We start from the raw sequence: 19,303 nt of genomic DNA, 5'->3' as shown, positions 1-19,303 counted from the left end.
TTGATTCTGATTGGACGGAATTAAACAATGGCCAAGTAAACCACACCCATCAACAAAGCTAATTGGCCGAATGACTATGAGTCACGCCCACCATTAGGAACACATAAAACCAGGGCTCCAGCACAACTAATCATTCTTCTAACAGAATCTTGCCTGAGGAAGGACCAACCAGTCCGAAACATCTACTTTTCCAGCTCTCCTTTATATTTGATTCCGTCGTGAGTGAAGCGCCACCGTCGAGTCATGAGAGGTATTTTGAAAAGAAAGTTTGAGGAGGTCGACGATGAAGATCCATTCTACTCCTCACCTCCATCATCGTCCCTGCCTTCTCCTGCCTCCACGGAATGGGATTCTGATGGGGAGAGCAGCTCCTCAGAAAGCCAGGACTTTACAACTAATGGTTCTGCTTCACCTGCTGCCAGTCAACCCATCCAGTCTATTCTGAAGAGGCCAAAGCTGAAAGGGAGGCAGAGCAACGTGCGCTTTGATCTGGTGACGGTGTTCTACTTCCCACAATGCCAGGGTTTCACTAGCGTACCCTTTCGCGGGGGTGCCAGTCTGGGCATGTTGCACAGGCACAGCACTCTCCGCAGGTACACAATGGCAGAGCACGCCCTGGAACAACGGAGTTGGCGCAGAGAGAGACTACGAGAGAGACGGAGAGAGGAGAAGCTTGAGGCTTTGAGACACCAGTTGATGGCCAATGGTACCATTGACCAGAGAGAATATGAGCGACTGACTGCAGACCAGGTCCCAGACGGAGACACTGACGTCCACATCACCGACGCCGAGCTGGAGGATGGGAACAGCTTCCTGCAGCCGTACTCCTACAAGCACAGACAGGCACTCCTGCGAGCAGCAGGTGTGAAGCACATTGACAAAGAGGAGAAGAGACAGCTGCATTCCCTGCGTGTCTTCAGGGAGGACTCTGGATGCAATTGCCAGGGTTTCTGTGAGCCAGAGACTTGTGAATGCAGTCTGGCAGGAATCAAGTGCCAGATGGACGCATGCCTCCCATGCTGCACTAAAGACGGCTGCGCAAACATTCAGGGACGCGTAGAGTTCAACTCCAGACGCGCGCAGACCCACTACATCGACACCGTCATGAGGCTAGAACTAGAGAGGCTACAAGATGATACGCCTGACCAACTGGACCACCAGAGCGCGGCTCCAGAAGATCTCCAGTTGGATGTGGACCAGGGACCCCCAGCAGGGGATGCCCCGGAAAAAAGCTGTCCCTTCGGGTTTTCCGCCGAGGACGAAGGGCTTCCTCTCACCATGCCCCCCACCCCTTCCTACCATTTCAGTCCAGAGCGCTCCGTGGTGGAGGAGAACAGCTGTAGCAGCGACATGACCGACTCCTCGTGCTCCCCTTCCCAAAGCGAAGACTCGGATGACGTCGGGGGAAGCCCGGGTCTGGTTGACATGGACGATGGAGCTGCAGGGCTGGCCCACGCCCTCAGCCTCTGTGACAATGACAATGACACATATAGGGCCTTGTTTGCAGACTGTCTCGATGAAAATGCCAATCAAGCCACCGATTTCCTTAGTGACAGCTCGCTTGACGATTTCCCCAACACTCCCTCCCCCTCCATAGACTACTCATCGGGCAGTTACATGGACCTTTCCTCGGACTCTGACTTGTTCTTTAACACAGACGACTACACCTCGGGTCCACTGCACAAGCTATAGCATGCATCAGATGAACTAATTCCAGGCATTTATTGATGTGTTAAATAGCCATCATAGATCCATAACGATAAAATATGTGACACACACGGAAAGTATTGACTTTCTTGATGTCACAATCTTCAAGGGCCCAAACTTCAACACAAACGGGAAATTAGACTTAAAAGTATTCTTTAAGGAAACAGACACTCACGCCTTACTACACAAAACGTCATTCCACCCACCACATTCGTACACAGGGATAGTCAAATCACAACTGCTGCGATTCCATAGGATTTGCACGCAAGGAAGTGATTTCAAAATAGCCTGTAAAACGCTATTTAATGCTCTCAGACTACGAGGTTACACCAGGACATTCCTACGGAAAGCTCACAATACCTTCTTAGAGGTAAGAGTACGGGATCAAGCCCCCAAAATAGCCCTAGTAACCAGTTATTCAACACAGAGCAGACTAGCCAACAACAGATTAAAAAGGAATTTTGAGAACCGAACAGATGATCTTCTAAAGGAATATAAAATTATATCAGCCTACAGAAAAAACAAATCTTAAAGACTATCTGGTACACAGCAAGCTAAAAGGAATCAACACACCAGTAAGCCAGAGACCAGAATACTTCAAACCCAAACAAATAGTTAAAAATAGAACTACAAAACGACACTCCATAATGTCCTTCCCCACTAGCTCTGATCCAGAGTGGGACAGAGTCGAGCAGGACGCAATGAACTGCTTGTTTAGCTCGGATCCAGAGGGGGGCAGAGACAAGCTGGACGGCGTGTTCAACTCTGTTGATGTCCCGTCCCCAACACCACTGGTCATGGTGACCTCCAGCTCCTCCCAACACTCGGACGGTCCAGAGAGTTACATGGTGTCTGAGATGGACCTGCTGGACAGAGGCCAGTACCTGGTCCAGAGCTTCATGGGGGAAGGAAGCTTTGGGACGGTGGCCAAAGCCATCAGCACGTTCACCGGTGACACAGTGGCCATCAAGATATTGAAGAATCGCCACAATCACGATGAATTGGCAGCACATGAGGTAAGCAATAGCATTGTTCTTGAAGATTTTAATATTTGGCTCTGATTTATCATTAAGTTATCTAATCTAAATCTTTCTTGTATTCCTAGATGGCTGTGTTGCAAATTATGAAAGTCCTGGACCCTGACACGTGTGGAACAGTGAGATTTTACGACAGCTTTGTGCATAAAGGATTGAGATGCATGGTGTTTGAGTCTCTGGATGTTAATCTCCTGGATTTCTTGAACGAGAGACATGTCCCTATGTCCATGATGGAGACGAGATGCATCATACAGCAGGTATGGCTTTGACAATTACATTTTAAAGTAATGGAAAAAATATTGATACAAAGATACTGAGTTGAATTTCTGAATTTCTGATCATGCTCTTTATTCTTGTCTTGCAGCTTGCCATTGCACTCCAGGCCCTGAAGGGAATCGGTCTGATCCACACAGACATCAAACTAGACAACATCATGCTGGTGAACCAACGACAACAACCCCTCAAAGTCAAACTCATTGACTTTGGTCTGGCCGTTCCTGTCTCTGAGACCAAGCAACGGAGGATCAGACCTCCTCTTCAGTATAGGTGAGCCTTATTATCTGCTTCACTGAAAGCTCAATGCAAACAAATATTAAAATGGAAAGTGTAACGAGTGCAATTGAGAACTTGAAGAAACTTGAAAGTTGCTAACATTATCCTTTTCTTTTACAACCCACAGATCACCAGAACTCTTCCTGGGCCTCCTGATCACAGAGGCACTTGACATGTGGTCACTGGGCTGTATGGTGGTTAAGAATGAGGACCTTCCCGGGGACTTCGTATTTTGGGAGGTGGGGTCTTTCTCCCTGTCCCTCAGAGTAGCAATTGAACATGGTTTTATGTATAGCATTTAAGCTGCCCTGAGAGCAGCATTCAAAAGCTGCCCTCAGAGCAGCAATTTTGCGTGCGTGCGTGCGTAGAGAAAGATATTAATCATACTGCTAAAAAAGACAAAGATTGGGCTTGATCCTATTTTAGAATGGCTGTACACCTATTGGACAGTTGCAGAAACGGCATTGCCTTCCTTAAAGATTTGTTTTTTTTTGGCTTTTTGCCTTTATTGATAGTTACAAGTGAAGATAGACAGGAAAGAGGGAGAGAGAGAAGGGGAGAGACATGTAGCAAGGGCCATCATGAGCGGGACACGAACACGCAGTCAGGCCAGAGCCTATATGTGGCATGCGCCTGGACCACTAGGCCAGCGGGCGCCCGGCATTGCCTTCCTTGACCGTGCATTAATTAACTTGTGTTCTGTGACATGTTCTGTATTTAGTTAGTTTTACTTTACTATTTTCATGTGATTTTGTAATATCGTGTCTTAGTTCCAGTTAGAGTTGTGTTACCCTTGTGTGCTTTTATTTTGTATTGTTCATTTGTTCCTAGTGTTTCCTGTATGCCTTGTTACTGTTTGCCTGCCTTGTCTAACCTGTACTGTGATTAGCCTACTGTGTCCTCTGAGTTCCCCAGCCTATCAGTGTTGATTGTCAGTGGTGTTCACCTGTGTCCTTTTATCCCTGTGCCTTACTCCCCTGTTCTTTCAGTTCCTTCAACTCTGTTGGCTGCCCAGAGAAGAGTACTGCCGCTACACTCCAGGTTAGAGAACACAATCCTTATACGTGTAGGTGCAAGACTCGATGATGCATGATAGAATGAAGAAAATGCCAGCACTCAATATATGTCCTTTTTCACATGATTTTATTTACCTCTGACGAGCAGACAATTTGTACGTGTTTCGGCCTAGTTGGCCTTGACTCTGTCTGTGTTTAGGTCCTAAATCCTGCCTCGCTCTGTGACACCTTCCTCTGCAGTGATCTAAAAGTGACTGCAATCTTTCTTTTTCTCAAAGCCCTCGAAGATGATGATTCAAATCATTAAGAATGAGGACCTTCCCGGGGACTTCGTATTGGGGGAGGTGGGGTCTTTCTCCCTGTCCCTGAAGAGTTTCCGGGCACTCTATGCCCCCAATATGGAAGTACCAGATGAGGTATTTATGCGTTGACTTATTGGATGCATCAAAGTGTTAAATGTGTTTTAAAAAAAATCTGTAAAAATGTCTTATTTCTTTCCTTGAACTCTCCTCCATCTCTAGGTAATGGACGCCCTTTTTGTACTGAAAGCCAAGGTAAATGTGACTTATGTTGAACCATGCATGCCGTGCATTGCCATTGTAAATATTGCCAATGTTGTTGTTAATATCCACAATTAACTCATGCTATCTTCATATCTGAAAGGGTCACCCTGAGTGTGCCGTCTTCACGTCCCAGATCATGTCCAGAATACTGGATGGCTCCAAAAAGGCTGCAAGCAAATATTTTGTCCGTTTAATTATTCTCCTGGATGATGCCACACAGCAATCGGTGTCATTCATTATTATGGTGGAACTTTATACTTGGAGCTGAGGAATTAATAAAAACTACAATCAAGACATATTCACATAATATTCAAATCACAGATGCCTGCAATGCAAGGTTAAATGTTCACAACACATCCCATGAAATGAAGCATTATGGTCCTCAGCCTAGAACCTGTGTCTGTGTCATTTCATTCACCTTATTTTATTTTTTCGTTCACATTGTGCATCCATCCTGCTCTTTTTGACAACATGACACTCCAGTAATCATTATTGAAAGCCATCCTAATCATAACAAGACAACAATTAGTCTGTACAGCCTTGTTAAATTAGTAATGATTTTCCTTATTTTCCACAGAACAATGTACTTAAGACGTGCAAGAGCGTCATGGGCCCCTATTTAGAGGGGAAGCCTGGAAAGGGCCATTGGACCTTTGTCGTAAGTAAACGCATTCAGTTTTATCACAGAATGCAGTTACTACCTTTATGGAGTTGAGTAATAATGGGTGAGCTGTTTTGCTCCAGATTCGAAGGGCAGAGGCATTACGAAGTGTATCTTTATGATAGCGATAATGTCACACATGATAGTGGCAGCGGTGGCCGAATGGATTGCGGAGCAGTCTTGATACCGGAAGGTCGCCAGTTCGAATCAGCGGTCCGACACGTTGAAATTACCACCGCTGAAGTGCCCTTGAACAAGGCATTGAACCACTACGATGAAATGTTCTATGAGCAGGGCCTGGCTGGAAACAAGTTCTTGAGCTTAGCTCAGATACCCTGGGTAAATATAGTAATCATTTCATTTCAATCCATTATAGGTAATGACAACGTTGTAGTTTTCAGATCGGATTTGATTTCTGCTACCTTTTTTGTTTTTTAGCATTGCAACTTTAATGACTATGTCATTACATACTGCAACTCCATTGGGGAGAAGCAGTCTACAATGGACAGAATAAGGTCTAACTGGGAGTAAGTATATATTTGTATTGCCACATTACTGAACACATCCACGGATGAGGCCTTAACCTCCACACTAGAACCAAGAACAGGACTTAATTTAAGCATGCAACAGAGTACCCTTCAAACTAGACGGCAAGCTGGGACCAAAAACGTCCCGTCGGAACAACTTCAGGTGGTGTGAATGGACCTTATGCAGACAGCGGCCATATTGCCACCAAGGTGCTAACTAGGTGCAACTTCCCATTGACAGCTCATTCATCCAAACAGAAAAGTCCTATATATTTGCATTAAACCACGTCAAACTCGCCAACATTACAGCTGTACGGACAGCTTGAATTATCCTCTTTCAATCTGTAAAGTTTTTGTTTCATAAAAATACACCGTTTCCTGTCAATAAATTCCGTGTCAGAGTTTGGGATTGCTCGTTGAATATCACTCAACAGCCCTGCATACAACCTGTTTTGAATTTGCACATAATGCAGGAGGCAGCAGGATGTTGCTTTACTAAAAACGAGTGCTTCCAAACTCAAATACTTAGGAAAAAAAACACCTTCAAGGAATTCCTTGACAAGAAGTAGCTCATAATAACTGCAGTGGATTTTTATGAAACTAACACTTTTCAGATAAAGGATAATTCAAGCTTTTTGCACAGCTGCAATGTTGATGAGTTTGACGTTGTTTAATACAATTCAATAGTACTTTTCTGTTTGGATGAATGGGCCGTCAATAATTTGCATCTAGTTAGCACCTTGCTGGCAAGATAGCTGCGGTAGACTCCCATCTATGCCGGTCATCAATGTAGAAGCCCACCCCCCAGGGTTAGGGTTACGCACAGCTCAAAGATGCTGCAAGGTTATTTTGCCTGGTCGGCTGTTTGCCAGCACTTACTAGTGTGGCGAACAGTAGGCCTATATATCGGAAATGGTTAATGACTATCATTACCGGTTATTGTTTTTTAACTTGACACCTTTTGTTGTGGCTATTAGACATTTTGCATTGAAAAAACGACCAGGCTGCGGCCCCTGGAAAGTGGCCACCTTTCCCCACAGCCTGCAAGAGGATGCGGTCTCATGTGGGGTGTACACAGTAATGGTAACTAAAAATCAATCAAAATCCCTGCCACCAGCGGCCTTCCAAGTCACACAAGGTACACTTGCTCTCCTTGTATTCTGATTTATTTTCAATAATTTTTTTTTAAAATTTGTACTGTTTCTGTAAATATATGCTTCAAGATTATTTTTATTAGGTGACAATTATTATTATTATAAATGCACGTCAAATATGTCTTTGAACGCGGCTTTTATTTGTCAAAAAAGGTGCTTCTAAACTGTCTTAAAGGCTAATAATATCACTGGCAAGCACGCATAGTCCCGGGTGTTCCGACCAGTGACCACCGCATCGCATCGATGCCATTCATTTGTCACACACGTGTGCGACATGGCAGATTGAGAGGAGACAGAGAGGTTGAAGGGAGAGAAGAAAGACTCACTCGTGCGTCGCAGACATAGCCTACAGTATAACAGGACTGTCACTGCACAGACACTGAAAGAAAACGCCACTAAAGACCTGAGAAAAACTATTTGAAAACGTTAGTGTTGTCTAACTTGTCCTCCTTGCACTTATACACTCCACACACATGCACGCAAACAAACACACACACACAGTCACACACACAGTCACACACACACACACACACACACACACACACACACACACACACACAAACACACACACACACACACACACACACACACACACACACACACACACACACACACACACACACACACACACAGTGTGTCACACAAACTATTTGAAAACGTTAGTGTTGTCTAACTTGTCCTCCTTGCACTTATACACTCCATATGGTTATAAAATATTTAACTCGCTCTGGAGTGAGTAGAAGACTCAGAACACAAGAAGCAAGAGCCATTTACTGATGACTTAAGTAGACATGAAACACAACTCACCACTGTTCAAGGACGCGCAGGGAAAAGGTAAAAAAAAAGGTTTAGAACAGTCTGTCCATTGTGGTGAGAAAAGTTTGTTCACGTTTATAAAGTCTACTCAGTAGACAGTCTAGTGTACATTGTCCACCAATGTACAGTAGGCCTAGACTCTACTGCTACTCTACTGTACACTGGACAATGTAGGCCTATACCGAACTCAAGTAGCCTATGCTAAATGTAAGCTTACTACAAAGTAGGCTACAATGTATTGCAATCAAGGCTGTATTATAATGTATGCCATTGAACAAAATAATAACTCAAAAAAGTTAAATAGCTTGTAGCTATGCCCATTTTCACTAAACATGGCTATCAGAAAGGTATGCTTTGTACTCAAACTTGAATTAACTAGATATGTAGTGGAGTAAAAATAAAATAGAGTTAAAGTCAGGTGCTTGCAAAAACTTGATTAAAAATGTACTTAGTTAATGTCCACCACTTACTGTATCTTACCTACTGTATCTTACCTTATTTCCAATAATAATAATAATAACTACACATGCAAGCAGTTGTTTGTCTTGAACACGTCAACAGTCAAAAATCATAATCAAACATTTTGTTGTATTCCCACAGAACAGATACTTTCTGACAGAAAGAAGGTTGCTGCACCTCTTCTGCTACGCCGTAGGCTGCATAGAAGAACACGGAGGATTTGGGTGCATGAACTCGATCCACAAAGAGAAAAAAACAGGGGCATTACCACCATCTGGTACAGGAGCTCCGGGCTCATCCTGAGAGGCACCGACAATATTTTAGAATGAGTGCAACTCAAATGGACCACCTTCTCTCAATAGTTGGACCCGACATCACAAAGATGGACACAAACTACATTAAAGCCATAGAACCACAACAAAAGCTTGCAGTCACATTGAGGTATGTTTTAATTGCTCAACATTTCAACACAGTTCTTCATTTGTAATAATATAAAATATGAAATTTGGGCAGAGCCATGGCGGGTTGACACCAGCTGGCCGAGCCAGCATTGGGCGGCCAGATCCAGCCCATGGCGCCAACAACGTCAAAACACGGCCGACGCCTAGGGACTGGCACCCACAATCTGTCCCACTCGATGCCAGCCCGACCAGCAGAATCGACCCTCCACGGCTCTGCCATCTCCTTGAATGAAAGTGCACAGAACATCAAACAACACTTTTTTGTAATAAAAAGTGGGCAGACCGGGGCAGGCCGACACCAGCCAGCCGAGCCAGCATCAGTAGGCCAGATCCAGTCCTGACGCAGACGTCTAGGACTGGCACCCACGATCTGGCCCACTTAAAAACTGTCATTATGTTGTATGACGTGACTGTTACATTAATAGTGTATAGCCGTGATTAACATTGCAACTGGGATTGTTCAGAAGTAAATATATCGACATGTGAGGTTCACATGTCAATTCAATTATAATTCAATTATACTGTGTCAAAACCTGCCTCCATGCCTAAAGAAACAAAACAAAAAACAACACTTTGGCATCTTAAGTATTGTAAATGGTAAAATAAATGGTAAATGGTGCATTTATATAGCGCCTTTATCCAAGGCGCTTTACATAGATTGTGCATTACATTCACCCATTCACACACACATTCATACACCGATTGCGGCGGAAGCCATGCAAGGTACCAACCAGCACATCGGGAGCAATTTGGGGTTCAGTGTCTTGCCCAAGGACACTTCGACATGTAGACAGGAGGAGCCGGGAATCGAACCGCCGACCCATGGATCATTGGACAACCTGCTCTACCTCCTGAGCCACAGCCGCCCAGACCACCAGCCGCTGGTGGTCTAGTTTCAAACTGCTCTGGCATGACAGTCGTAAGGCGGGGGTAGTACATATGGTCTACCACTAGGACCTGCTTGTGAGGATTCTGCTGCTGGCCTAGATTCAAACTGCTCTGGCCTGACATACGTATGTCTTTCATAAGGCTGGGGTGTGACAGGATATGGCCTACCGCTCGCTACCACCCGCTAGTGAGAACTCTGCGTCACCCAATACTTGTAAGATGCCAACTTTTCTTGGCTCTATTAGCACAGGGTTCCCCAATTAATTTTCCTCAAGGGCCATATTTTGACTAGGGTATCAGGCTGGGGGCCGAGTCTGCACGTGCGAGGTCGAGGTATTGCCCTGAAAATTCATTTTCAAGAAGCTAGAAGTGAAATGAAAATGTAAATTACTATAACAAATTATAATATAAAAGCACTTTCATATCCTAACAAAAATGGCTTTTTCAGAATCAATCTTTGTCACATCACAAGTACGGTTGGTACGGCGGTTTGTGCAGGCTCATCATTGCCGTTAAAAGATCAGCTCATATAGTGTAAAAGCATAAAGTGCATAATATGAATAATCTGCGAGTTGTGTGGAGGAAAAAAAAAGTCCCCTTCTGTTTAGCCTGAGAATTGAGGTCTAGAACGTGGGGTCATGTGATCAGTGAACACAATTATTATTTCCACACAACTCAAGGTATATTAATGACATGGAAAATGAGTGGTATTTCCTTTTAATGTGACTTAAGTGCATAATAAACAAGTCATGAATGTGGGTTGCTTAAAAGGACCCCTGGCTAATAAGACAAATGCATTAAAATATTATACTTGCCCTCTATAACAAAACATTAACCCTGTGAATAGGAGGGGCTATAGCGCCCCTCAAAAATCATACCCATGTGAAGTGAGGGGCGCTCTTATCATTATACATCATCATCTCATGAACAACTTAACTTATGTGATTGGTTGGTTAAATGTATGTCATCTGACGGACATTTGTGTGGGGAGTGTGGGGACAAAAGCTGTATAAAAAAATAAACCACCTTAAATATTTTATTTCTTTCATAAATAAAAAATCTTTCACTCAATAGGAACTGCTCCTTTTGTGTTCATATGGTCTAGCCCTATGGAATGCATATGCCAATAAAAAAAAACTTATTTCCAAAATACATGAGCATCAAAGCAATATTTTAAATACTTTTTATTAGCATGTGCATTCCATATTATTCCATAGGGCTGGACCACACATAGGACCACACATAGCGGGCAAGTATGATGTTTTAAGGCATATTGTCTTAACAAAACAAAAAAAATGAATGTGATTACTAACCTTCTGCTTGACAAATGTGGCCATGTAGGGGGCATAACGCCATTCTCTCTGGCTTGTTCCGCCAGAACCACTCGGTAGATGTTGTCTCCTTCGCCACTTATTAAGCCCCTTAGATAGCACACTATGTAGACTTAGATAGTATTTTAAACAGACTTATAGCTTGTTACGTAGACAGCTCTAGAACTGCACTTTATGTAGTCATAGCACTTTATAATACACATGTATAATATATTATTGCGAACGCAGTGATTGCGAATGCAGTGAGCATTTACTATGAGACCCAGCAGATCCTGTCTGTCTGGCTGTCTGTCTGTCTGTGTGTGTGTCACGCTGTAACACCAACCACCCACCACCAGAGGGCGCAGCTGTATCACACACAAAAACACACACGTATGCACACACGCACGCACGCACACACACACACACACACACACACAAACAACTTAACTTAATAAAAAAAAACTTAACTTAAAAAAAATCTTAAACAAAAAAACCGAATGTATCACACAAAAACACACACATGCACGCACACACGCGCGCGCACACACACACACACACACACACACACACACACACACACACACACACACACACACACACACACACACACACACACACACACACAACAACTTAACTTAATAAAAAAACTTAACTTATAGTAAGGGCATTTTATCAGGTATTTGACCAATCTGGGAACTAAATCGTTACCAAGAAATTTCTTCACCAATGTGTTTCTAAAGGTGTCTAATAACATATACTAAAAGTTTGAAATTCAACTCCCGTGGGAAATTGAGTATTATTAGCATAATATGTGACCATACCCTTAACATCCTATATAAGGCAAAAAAGTCCAAATTTCATCATTCTTTAAGTAGCATGTGACATATGAAACTAGGGGGTTTTCATGATTCTGAATCCATTCCAAGCATTAGTTTTGCACAAAAAACACTCCTTGGGCTAAATTAGGCCATATCCACTAAACCAAATGTGCTGACCGCATCACGTTTGTGAGGCCGTTTTCCTCCCAAGGAGTGTTTTTTGTGCAAAACTAATGCTTGGAATGGATTCAGAATCATGAAAACCCCCTAGTTTCATATGTCACATGCTACTTAAAGAATGATGAAATTTGGACTTTTTTGCCTTATATAGGATGTTATGGGTATGGTCACATATTATGCTAATAACTCAATTTCCCACGGGAGTTGAATTTCAAACTTTTAGTACATGTTATTAGACACCTTTAGAAACACATTGGTGAAGAAATTTCTTGGTAACGATTTAGTTCCCAGATTTGCATAGATTTCTCTTACTATTAAAAATAAATCTTTAAAAAAATCGTTAAAAAAAAAAGAAGTAAAAAAAACCCCTTAAAGTACGTAATTTATTCTAATTGTTGTTATTGCAATTTACGAGCTGCGTTCGCTTCCCACGTTCGCGCGCCTTACTTGTATAGTATAGTATTTATAGTTTACATAGATACTCCACTGTTACGTTCTTAGTTTACGCATGATTCATGACAACTACTTTTTATATATGTGATGTATGCCATGCTTTTGTTATTGCTTAATGTAAGTCACTCTGGATTAAGAGCGTCTGCTAAATGCCTAAATTGTAATTGTAAATTGTATTAAAGGCATCCCTCAGCGACTTCCACCTCGCCTTGCAATCAGCCACTGTAAATTCAAAACAAGTACATTATCACAAATGTTAACAGACCTCCCCCCACCGCCTTTACAGGTTTTTAGCCTCAGGAGATTCTCTATCCAGCTTGGCTTGGCATTCAATTATCGCCTAGGGGAGAGCACCGTCGCCTCTGCCATAAGGACACGTGATGCAATCAATCGGCGGATGGTTGGGACCTACATGCCGCAGCCAACCGAGAATGACTGGAGAGAAATCGCCAACCAGTTCATGGGTAGATGGAACTTTCCAAATTGCATCGGTGTCATTGACGGCAAACATGTACTCATACAGGCACCCCCCAACTCTGGCAGCTTGTATTGGAATTATAAGAAGACCTTTTCCATTGTCCTGATGGCTCTGGTGGATGCCGACAAAAGATGTAGAGTGGTTCACATCGGGGACTATGGCAAGGCCAATGCTGGGGGTGTGTATGGTGCATCAGCGCTGGGCAGAGGTCTGGAGGCTGGAACCCTCAATGTACCTGATGATGCCGTCATACCTATGGGCTGAACATCTGGTGAAATGCCCTTTACCATCATTGGAGATACAGCATTCAATTAATCGCGATGACGTCATGGACGATAATTTATCGCTGCACAAAAAACATCGATAATATAATAATATTTTTTTACCGGAGTTTAAGGGCGGAATTATCTGCGAATGCGCTGCCGCACCGTACCGGACATTTTACGGCTGCGCACACAACGCTCGCCTCGCACATGCGTCTGCTTCGCCTGTATAACCTAGTAACCAAAACAAAAACAACAGAGAAAGAGAAAGATGGCAGAACCAGAAAAGGAAAGATGGATTAGACCCGCTCCTTCTGCATTTAAAGTCAGTGTGTGGCAACATTTTGATTTGTATGAGGTTGAGGGGACAGGGAAACTGGACAAAACTTACACCGTGTGCAAGTTGTGCAAAGAAAGGAAAAAATACAGCGGGAACACGACAAACATGAGAGACCATCTTGCCCGCTGGCATCCAGAGTTGGTGGAAAATAAAGGGAACCCTGTTGTTGCTGAGAGTTCTACTTCCAACCAGAGCACCATCCCGAGCACACTGCCAAAGCTGGCGGCTCACTCACAAAGGGCAGCAAGAATTACCAAGGCAATCGGCGTGTTCATTGCGAAGGACATACGTCCGCATTCCGTCGTGGAGAACGACGGATTCAAGCGTATGTTACGCACTTTGGAGCCACGGTACGTAGTCCCATCTCGGCATCATTTTACACACATGGTCATCCCCAGTCTGTACGTGGAGGCGAGAATCAACGTTGAGAAGTCACTGCAACAAGCGGGTAGTAGGGTTGCAGTGACGACTGATGCGTGGACATCGATTGCTACAGATTCGTATGTCACCGTAACTGCGCACTTCATCAACGATGAATGGCAGCTGATGTCTACCGTTCTACAGACAAGAAGAATGACCGAGCAGCACACAGGTAAAAATGTGATGCAGCTCATAAAGAATGCAGCAGAAGAATGGCACATCCGTACCGAAGATTTGGTGCTAACTAGTGATAATGCTTCCAACATGATTCTTGCTGCTCAACTGGGAGGATTCCTGCATGTAAAATGTTATGCCCACACACTAAACCTGGCAGCTCAGAAAGCACTCAAGCTCCCGTCGTTTTGAAGCTGTTGGGGAGCATCAGACGTGTCTGTGCGTTCTTCTGTGCGCGGGCGGCGGTGGCTCAGGGGTAGAGTGGCTGGACGGTAAACGCAAGGTTGCCTGTTCGAACCCGGGCTCCCCCAGAGTTAGTGTCGAAGTGTCCTTGAGCAAGACACTGAACCCCAAATTGCTCCCGGTGTGCTGGCTAGTGCCTTGCATGGTTTCTACCGCCATTGGTGTATGAATGTGTGTGTGAATGGGTGAATTGATGCACAATCTATGTAAAGCGCCTTGGATAAAGGCGCTATATAAATGCACCATTTACCATTTAAATGCACCATTTCTTCCACCGCAGCACCAATGCAAAGAAGGTGTTAGATGAGAAGCAGAAGACACAACCTGGCCTCGAGAAAATAATGAAGCTGAAGACAGACGTGTGCACCAGGTGGAACAGTGCCCACGAGATGGTTGAAAGGTTCCTGTTGCTACAGCCTTCAATCACTGCTGCCATGCTGTCCCCTGAGGTGAGAAAAAAGGAGGAGGACATCGACACGTTCAGCACAGCCGACATCACAAATGCAGAGGTGTTTGTCAAGGCCATGAAGTCAATGAAAGATCTCGCCTACAATGGAGCTCCAGCTGCGGAGGAAGTGGCCAGGTACAGAGTGGCTAAATCACTCCCTATCAAAGAAAACCCTCTGGAATGGTGGAAGAAGAATCAAGAGGTATTTCCTCTTCTGTCGCGCCAGGTAGAGTTAGGCTGATAGGGAGAGGCAGAGGCTCCGTCGGTCCGGCTCCCCAGTCTGGACGTCGCACTGTACAGCGAACAATGGACGGGTATCTGAACGATTTGCTCGTGGACAACAGACGGGACAGCGAGACAGAGTCGGAACCAGAGATGGTGGGAGAGGAACACTTGATCGACCAGAGGCAGCAGGTGAACGAGAGCGCGCCTCCTCCTCCTCCTCCTCCCGTGGTGGATCCTAAGCAGCCCCTGGCCGCCATAGCAAACCCGGCCATCGACCCCCGCCCTGAGTCTCTGCAACCTGGGCCCAGCTCAGCGCCGGTTCGCCGACCCAAGTCCCCAGACTCTCCAAAACCTGGGCCCAGCTCAGCGCCGGTCCGCCGACCCAAATCCAAGCAACGCAAAACGTCAGTCCTTCGCACCCGGTCCAAACAACCTGGACCTTCAGCAGTGCCTCTCCGTCAGGGTAGCCATGCCCGAAGTCGGACCTCGCGTCTCGGTCAGGCGGACGACCCTTTTTCTTCAACATCCCCAGATGTATCGGAGGATGTTGGGGTCGAGTGGGACCCTACACGGGAAGAAGTCGCCGACGTCCAATACCTATGCATCGGTAAGCCAACTTCCATTTATTACAATGAGTGCATAGCAAAGTATATAGTACACATGTATCGTAGCCTGCAGTCGTTACTTGTGTTACTTCTTTTTATATATACTTTATTGAGAATTATTCAGGGTTTTACAATGTATACATATATATTACATTGAAGTACAAAAATATATCATGTTGGCCATCATCATCCGCCGAACATCTTGTGTTGACATCATCCCACCATGGCGGTGGGATGTCGTTTGGTTGTTAACCCATCCAACATCATGTGTCGAGGTCGAACATGTTGTGTCGACATCATCCCACCGCCACTTATTTAGCCTGGAGACAAACATCTATGTCCATTGTGTTGGCGCTAATCACTCAAAGTATCCTGGCTACAAAAGAAGCCATGTAACTGGCTACATGTGTATAGTCTGAGCTAATGCTTTTATTCAAAGTGCTTTACATACGACGATGTTTATTGTGCTTTCATTTGTAAGTGTACTGTGAATTGTTTCAATCAATGGGCGATGTAAATGTGTTTTCTCATGGGGGAGGGATGGCTACATTTAGCTTGGGGGGGAGGGGGTGGCGCGAAAAAGTTGCCCACAGATAGGTGGTGGTGGTGGCGCTAAAAATGCCCAGAATGCCCAGAGGTGGTGGCGCGAAAAGTTCCTACAGAGTGGGGGAGGGTGTAAAAGCAATCTGATAACATTTGTGTTAGTTTGTGTTTCTGTGTTGGGTTAGTGTAGTGTCTGTTGCTTTACTGTAGTTCGTCTTTGTTTTATATAGGCTACTTTGCTATGGTGCTGATTTTATGTTCACCTTATATTTATATAGACTAGTCCTTACCCGTTGTGAGATATTGCCCCCCAGAAATATTAATTACCATTCATTTTAACTTGTATAATATCATTTTGTGGGGTTTCTTTATGAATAAAAACAGTACATAGCATATAGTAAGTACAGACCCACAAGTAGGTAATGTGTTTAAAGATTCCCCTAGGGTGGTATACAAACGTCCTCCAAATTTGAGAAATGTATTGGTGAAATCAGATCTACCTCCCCTAAGAAAAGGTACTTTTCCTAGATGTCCCAGATGGGAACTATAGATGTGGAGCCTGCACACAGTGTAATTTCACTACTAAGTGCACCATCTATAACCATCCTCACACAAGAAAATAAAAATTAGAGGGCTCATTACCTGTAATCAAAACAATGTTGTGTATCTAATATCATGTCCCTGTGGTCTCGCCTATGTAGGAAAGACCACCAGAGCTCTCAAAACCAGGATTGCTGAACACCGGCGCAACATACGCACCAGGGATCAACGCAGTCCAGTGGCCTTACACTTTGCTGAAGCACAGTGTCTCCTCCCTGAGATACATTGGTATAGAACATGTTAAAACTCCAAGAAGGGGAGGTAACATTGATAACCTTTTATTAACTCTTAGCCTGCCGCCATTAATTAATCCCTCGATTGCGTATTGCCATGGTTTAATCACGCGTGACACTTACTTTGAAGAGCCAAATATCCGTATCGCATTTTACTATGAAACCATTCCGTGTGTGTTGACGAAGCTGGTGCTCGTTCTCTCGGTCGGTGGTGGAAAAAGTGGACCGCGAGTATCACAGCGCCTGCTACAGGCCGTTGAAAACGCTTGTCTGGGACAAAGCGTCCTCTGCAATGTCGCTTCTGTGAGATAAAGCCGTCTGAAAACAGAGCCGGCAATGTTAGTGGATGCGCGCGCATTTTCAAAATGGCCGCGCCCATTGTGTCAGAAGCATAACAAAGCTAACGGACGGTAGATTTCGATACGATCGTATTAAAACATGCATTAATGAATACATCGCTGTTAAAACGGCTTTTCCGTTTGTGGCAGGCTACAAGATTCTACGTGTTAATATTCCTATGTTCCTGGCGGGTAAACGATTAAGAAGAGAAAGTTACTACATTCATACTCTTCAAACCATGATGCCGAGGGGCTTAAACCAGGAAGATGAAATTAGACACTTTCTGTAGAAACCTTTTTTTGGTTTGCTTGGAGTGAAGCTCTACTTCTCCAACTGACTTTTAATTTAAAAAATGTAAAAAGTAAAAAATATATTTTTCTAAAAAATATATTTTTCTAAGCTTTAAAAGGTGGCCTCCTGCGTTGAACAAATCCAACCTGGTACATATGTTGTTGCATGTATATCATTTGGTGTTATTATATATATATTTTTGTTTGGTTTCTTGCCGTAGTTTCCTTGGTTGTTTATCATGATTGTTCTTCATTTTCTTGTTTCACACACAACAAGGAAAAACATTGGAAATGTAAAAGCCCACAGACCTAGTAGGACTTGTGAGATCTTTATTTGATGTATTGGTGAAATGAGTATAAATATACATGTATGTTTTTTAAAATGGTTTAAAATTGTTTTTAATTGGTGCACTAAAATATCTGAACAGTTTATATTTACATCAATATGTCTGGGTCCCCACCCACCCACTCAGGGGTGACGTGTCACACCTGTAGTGATGGGAGGGGCACCAAAATGTGGTTTTCTGATTGGTTAATGGGGGCATGGGGAGTATAAAGATCAAATAGATCGAAACGTTGTCAGAATTTTCAATAAAGAACGTCTTTCTTATACCCATGGTGTGCGGGCTCCATCCAATACCTAAAAACAGTACTATAACATGAAAGTATTCGTATAAATGCATGGTAGGGAAATGTTTTCATGGCAAGGACCGTAACATTTACACTTATTAGCCCACAGACCCCCATTTGAAAAGTATGAAAGACCCCAGTTTGACATGCAGCACAGAAAGTATGGGCAGTCGCACAGGTATTCCCAAATGTATGTACAATGTGGGTAATAGATCATATTATTGATATGTATTTTGAGGAAGGATTGCTTTAATATTGTTGTGAATACTTGTTCACTGGAAATGGAAAAACAGTACATCATAGTCATACATAGAACTGAAAGTGTCAAACAGTCATTGTCATGTTAGTAGTGTAGTAATTGCATGTATGTATGTATGTATGTGGCTTGGCCCAGTGAATGGGGAAATGTCCAGCAGTACAGTTTGATGGTCAATGTGTTAATATTTCTTTGTATACAACATTGTTCATGTCGGTACGTTTGGTGTTGTCCTCCTCATTGATGATCAAGATTCGAAGTTGCTGTGGGTTGCCAACTCTGCTTGCTGCCACAGAGTTGTCCATGTGAAAATAAGTCTTTCACAGAGTATACACCCACTCGTGACAGTGACTGACCTTGTGACTTGTTGACAGTCATGGCAAAGCAAGGGCGTACAGGAAACTGTTTGCGGGTGAGTGTGAAGGGGAACATATTCTCAGAAGGTGAGAAAGGAATCCTAGGGATGAGTAGCTGGGCGCCGGCATGGACCCCAGTTACCAGCTCTGCTAGGAGAAGATGTGGGCGGACTTGCTTCAGGATGTAGCGTGAGCCATTGCAATGGCCATGTACTGTGTCAAAGTTTCGCAGTAGCATTATGATCATGCCGACCT

The 19,303-nt window shown here is 43.9% G+C and overlaps 1 protein-coding gene across 1 annotated transcript; it reads left to right on the top strand.

Annotated features, from left to right (window-relative positions):
* Window positions 1-243: 243 nt before the first annotated feature.
* Window positions 244-1,692, top strand: LOC306919221 (cysteine/serine-rich nuclear protein 3-like; the record flags this gene model as incomplete). The annotated part of the gene is made up of 1 exon (XM_079532042.1): window positions 244-1,692. One exon carries the CDS (start codon window positions 244-246, stop codon window positions 1,690-1,692), a length of 1,449 nt encoding a protein of 482 aa, XP_079388168.1.
* Window positions 1,693-19,303: the final 17,611 nt, after the last annotated feature.

This window comes from Electrona antarctica (genome assembly GCF_951216825.1).
Source record: "Electrona antarctica genome assembly, contig: scaffold_25, whole genome shotgun sequence".
Classification (NCBI taxonomy): Eukaryota; Metazoa; Chordata; class Actinopteri; order Myctophiformes; family Myctophidae; genus Electrona; species Electrona antarctica.
The sequence above is the reverse complement of the archived record's forward strand: the minus strand, read 5'-3'. Positions and strand labels throughout refer to the sequence as shown.